The following is a 5,098-nucleotide window of genomic DNA, read 5'->3' as shown; positions in this document are numbered from 1 at the left end:
CGGATGTATTTACCTCAAAAATGTTCAAGCACCACGGATGTATTTACCTCAAAAATTATTAATGCGTACTCCCCAGAGCAAGGGAAAATAGTGAAAGCTTCTCCCCAGAGCAAGGTGCCAGTGACTGTTAAATGAAATCCAACGTCTCTCTTTCTGTACATGTGTGCGATTTTTGCGTGGCAAAGACTTCGGTCAACATGCATTGATCTATCTATTTACATGCTTTAGTTGTTTAAATGCATGTGGCTTACTTCAAGAAACGTGGTTAACACATGGCTGCTTGTTTTACATGCTTGTGGCATCAACCAATCACAATCTTCTAGAACTGTTCAAAGCATCTTTCAGAAAAGTTAATTGTGAGTAACACGACATACAGCATTTTTAAACCGAACACATGACACACAGGTAAACTTCCAGATGACTAAACCACAGTAAACAAGTGGACAGCACATTTAGCCAACGATGTAGTACCAGTTCTTGATCCTCTCTAAACAAAATGCAGCCAGCAACAAAACATGCGGTACACACATCGGTCCTCCTGACCATAGTTCAGATAAACTGAGGCTAATGCTAGATAAACATGGGCTAATGCTACCACAGAACGTGAAACTACCAGTGAGATCGCCAATTTACAAGATGGGGATACGGACACACTACTCTACATCATCTGCTAGCATAAGGCAAAGCTAATAGGTCTAGCGAAAAGCATCAGCGATTTTTACAAGGTCAGTGAGCTGAGGGTCCTGCGTTTGGTTGCCTACCACAACTATGGCTTGCCACAACCTGCTTAGCCTCATGGCCCATCTGTCACAGGCACTGGTCTTTTTAGCTAAGCTTGTCGTGCTTGTGGCTCCTTTTCCTTGGCCATGAGACAGATTTCGACAAAAAGTTAGCATGATTATGGCATTCTTAGCCTTCAACCAAACAGGCCCAGGTACTTCGGAAGCTGAGGCCTTAAGTTGGGAGATATGAAGACATGGCTCTTCTGAAATCCAGATTCATTGCAGAGCCGGCGAAAGGCGGCACACCTTCAGGGACCCACAAACCGCCTTTGTTAGGGAACATGATCTTTGGATTCATGCGGTCCTTCTCAGTGCTTGTTTGCTCAGATGGAGCTTCCTTTTTGTTATTCACGAATTCAAAGAACTCTGCAACTTGCTGGGCATACCTGCATGGGCAAAAAGATCCGAACTTAAAAGGGAACACATGATTTTAGAAGTACCTAGGTGTAGTTACTTTCTGATGTTTATATCCAGTAACTAGTAAATAGAACAGCACAGCGATGCCTAATTGAACATATAAGTAACACAGCCACACAAAATGCTTAGAAAGCTGATTATTCAAATATAGTTGGCGCTACACAACATTTAATTAGTACAGCAAAGGTTTGCAGAACTCACTGTCGTTTCGCTTGTATGTCTCTGTTGAAATCAATGTCAGGTTCACAATCCAAGACCAGAGCAGGAACCTACATACCAAAAAAGTCTCAAATGTAACTGAGGTGCTTCAGAACTAGAGAAGTATACACAAGCAGGAGAATGTACCTACCTTTTGGATACTAGAATGCATGTGATCTCCTTCCAGGTAAAAGACACGATCCCTTATCCCTGGAGGCAAGTTGCCCTCCATCTGTGTGGGCAGCTGACTAACTGATAATACACCACGGCCTCCTCCTTTCGAAGGAAACAGCCAGCTCTCATGTTTCTCATGCAAACCTTGCAAGTAGTCAAGACTAACACCACCTTCCTCTGATCTTTTCCGGAGCATCATCCTTTTATGGCAAGTATCTGGGCTGGCTCTTAGATAAATAAATCCATCTGGGATAAGACCTGGGAGCGATGACACCACAGGATCGAACCAGGAATCATAGATGCTGATCTCCATCTCATTCATCCAGTTAGCTTCGTGAACAGCACGGACAAATACCTGGTGAATATTAGAATTTAGTTGCACGGCATATACTAGTCAATCAAACCAGGAAAAGAAAAAGAAATACCCAGTTCACGTATGAACTAGCATTAGCACGTAAGATAAGACCTACCATCCTGTCACTAAAAACACTTCTTTCCATTAGTCTGAGAGGTTTGATGCCACCTGAAGATTCCCTTTCTTGCATAACTCTTGTCACAAACACATAGTTCTGAAACGTGTAAGCATATCTCTGGGGCTCAGCGTAGAAGGCATCCAGTATATTGAAGTGGTCAGGGCCAACATCCTGCCACTTAGCAACAGGTTCAGGTACAATTTCAACAAGATCACGTAGTTCAATAGTCTCATTAGCTATTCTCTGGAGAAAAGTGCTCTTTCCAACACTGATATTTCCTTCCACACAAAAGGTTAGCCTCTTCTTCTGTGGAGGCTTAGATGAGCTGGTATCATCTAACTCCTCAACAACACTCTCTTTAATGAATGAAGTGATACTCTCAGCATGATTCTTATGTATGATGCCGACCGAGCTCTGCAAGAACTCAACCATCTTCTCACTAGACTTTCCAAAGAACTGCACATCATGTAAATTACAAAAAAAGTTAGGAGAGCAGCACTCAAAATAAGTACATAATATTACACTACAATGTAGCCAACACAACAAACAAAAGAATAGAGTCGCTATAGTATCCTATTTGTTAACTTCCACACCACTTCAGAATTCAAACGTCTCTTCTGGAACCAGAATGAAATAATAACTTGTTTATCTGAGAACACAAGAACATGTGACATAATCAATCTAGACTTAGATTTTCTGGACGCCAAGTCCAGAATAGAAAGAAAAAAAGTATCAGAGCTCCCTGAGTATTACAAGGGAAAAATAAGTACATAATATTACACTACAATGTAGCCAACACACAACAAACAAACAAAAAGCATCAGAGCTCCCTGAGTATTCGCAATCTCAAGAGCTCAAAAGAAGTACATAATATTACACTTCAATGTAGCCAACACAACAAAATAAAATAAAAAAGCATCAGAGCTCCCTGAGTATTCGCAATGCCATGGGCTCCATTATAAGATTTCAAAAGCTCAAATGGCAGGTAGCACCATTTTCATGTGGTGCACCCTTTTGTCTTGTGGGCGGGTCCGAAACATAGCCAATGTGGGCTATGGAAATCATAAAACATAGATGTAACAAGACTTGCACGAGAGTTGTTAAACAAAACTAAAAGCTGGAGGTGGCCACATGTATGCGCTGTGACACTTTTTTTGACTTATATTATAGGTACTACTCCGTGGATAAGAGTTTGTATTCTTGCCTTGGGGCGTGACAGAAACGCGCGTATTGGGTAGTAGCATTTCGAGCAATCCAAGCAGGGGAACACGCACCTTATCCCTGTAGAGCTGCTTGAGATGCGCGACGCCCTCGAAGCCGTTGTCGACGAGCTTCCTGAGGTTGCGCGGGCCGACGCCGGGGATGGCGAGGAGCTCGCCGCTGCCCGCCACGGCGCTGACGCCCCGCAGCCTCCTCTCGGCCGCCGCGCGGGCCCCGTCCCCGCCCCCGCCCCGCCTCTCGTCCTCCGGCCCGCCGTCCGCGCGCCTGGAGGCCTCGAGGGTGCAGAACGCGCCCCTCCTCGCCCCGCCGCCGCAGCGCAGCCATGGCGGCGGGCCCCGGCGCGCGGCGAGGAGCGCGGGGGAGCCGAGGCGGAGGGAGGGCATGGAGGAGGACGGGAGCAGGAAGGGCGCCGTGGCGGCGTCAATGAAGGCGGTCGCTGCGGCGGCGGCGGGGAGGAGGGAGAGCCTGTGCATCTACGGCAGCGGCGGCGGCGGCGGAGGTCATCAACGGGTGGGCGGGTGGGGGCGGGCTAGGGTTTGGGGAGGGTTTTGGCTCGGAGTTATCCCCGCGGCCTGTGACTGTCGTCGGGAAGCGGGAAGGGGAGGCGGCCGAGGTAGAGCGGTCTCGGTGGACCGCGGGTGGGTCTGCCCCGGGAGCAGTGCGCGGGAGGCTGCCGGGTGGGCCCGCCGGGACGGGGGCAGCACGGGCGGCCGAATTGTTTGCGCGCGGAAGGTGGGCCTGTCGCTGTATCGGCGCCCCGGTTTCGGGAGTGTGTCGCTGGAACCGCGAAATCACTGGACAGGGGTTGGTAAATTTTTCATCTAGGACATACTAGTGATGATGTGACATGTATTAAACGTAGAGAGAGAGCAAAGTTATATATAGATTAACCAACAACCTTTGCACAAGCTTTAAGATGAAATACTATTGGATAGCTTACATACTCCCTCCTTTCCGGTTTATAGGGCTTATCTTAAAATTTTAGTTTTTTCATTTTATAAGGCTCAATTTGGTTGTTCCCTATCACATGTTCAGACTTTAAGGTGCATTAAATCATTGCATGCAAGTATTAAGAGAAAACTGATCAATGCATGCACTTTATGCATGCAAGCATTGCAATTAATGCATTCGTAAACATAACTTTTTAAGGAAAACAATAATATTAATTAGGTGCTTTTGCAAACTACAAAAAATATTCCACCACTCATCATCTATCTTGGTTGGTGAGATTTTTGAATTAAGCCTTATAAACCGGAAAGGAGGGAGTACAACCCATTGGAGTAGTTGTATGATAGCTTGTTGGTTGATGGGTATGATAGCTTGTTGGTTGATGGCATGGCCATCAACCAACAAGCTATCATACAACTACTCCAATGTGTTGTATGTAAGCTATCCAATAGATGGTGAGACAATAAATGTGATTGTTTTCTATTTCACCTTGGAGCTTGTGCAAAGGTTGTTGGTTAATCTACATACAACTTTGCTCTCTCTCCACATTTAATATATGCCACATCATCACTATGTCCTAGGTGGCAAATTTACCAACACCTATCTCACAACTGTTGGAGATGCCCTAATTAATACTTGTTGCAAAGAGCACTCCACTTTCCCAGGTCGTGACAAGTGGTGCACATGCAGCGCGTCACTTGTCGTAACCTGGGAGTCTTCCCTTTTTTCATAGATTCGTTTATTCAAAATGTTTTATCTCTTAAACCGTGTGTCCAAATCTCGATTCGTTTTCATCATTGGATTCCTCGCGTCGAGATCTTCAAAACTAGATCCCATGTTGATAGGTTTTGACGAACTTTTTTTCATTAAAAAACCAGATGAAAA

General features: G+C 45.5%; 1 protein-coding gene across 1 annotated transcript; it reads right to left on the bottom strand.

Moving 5' to 3' along the window:
* Window positions 1-411: 411 nt before the first annotated feature.
* On the bottom strand, window positions 412-3,950 carry LOC123057024 (uncharacterized). Its single transcript, XM_044480203.1, has 5 exons — window positions 3,319-3,950; window positions 2,042-2,500; window positions 1,549-1,926; window positions 1,401-1,468; window positions 412-1,168 (listed from the first exon to the last, which is right to left on the bottom strand). Exons 1-5 carry the CDS (start codon window positions 3,736-3,738, stop codon window positions 955-957), a joined length of 1,539 nt encoding a protein of 512 aa, XP_044336138.1. The 5' UTR covers window positions 3,739-3,950; the 3' UTR covers window positions 412-954.
* Window positions 3,951-5,098: the final 1,148 nt, after the last annotated feature.

This window comes from Triticum aestivum, chromosome 1A (assembly GCF_018294505.1).
Source record: "Triticum aestivum cultivar Chinese Spring chromosome 1A, IWGSC CS RefSeq v2.1, whole genome shotgun sequence".
In the NCBI taxonomy this organism is placed as follows: domain Eukaryota; kingdom Viridiplantae; phylum Streptophyta; class Magnoliopsida; order Poales; family Poaceae; genus Triticum; species Triticum aestivum.
This window is presented reverse-complemented; position numbering and strand designations above follow the sequence as displayed.

Bases quoted from the DNA above. Each gene is read 5' to 3' on its own strand.
- LOC123057024 (XM_044480203.1), bottom strand. From the start codon at position 3,738: ATGCACAGGCTCTCCCTCCTCCCCGCCGCCGCCGCAGCGACCGCCTTC. The intron at 2,501-3,318 runs GTGCGTGTTCCC...CATGATGTGCAG, and splicing joins AGCAGCTCTACAGGGATAAG to TTCTTTGGAAAGTCTAGTGA. The intron at 1,169-1,400 runs GTGAGTTCTGCA...TTGCCCATGCAG, and splicing joins GACATACAAGCGAAACGACA to GTATGCCCAGCAAGTTGCAG.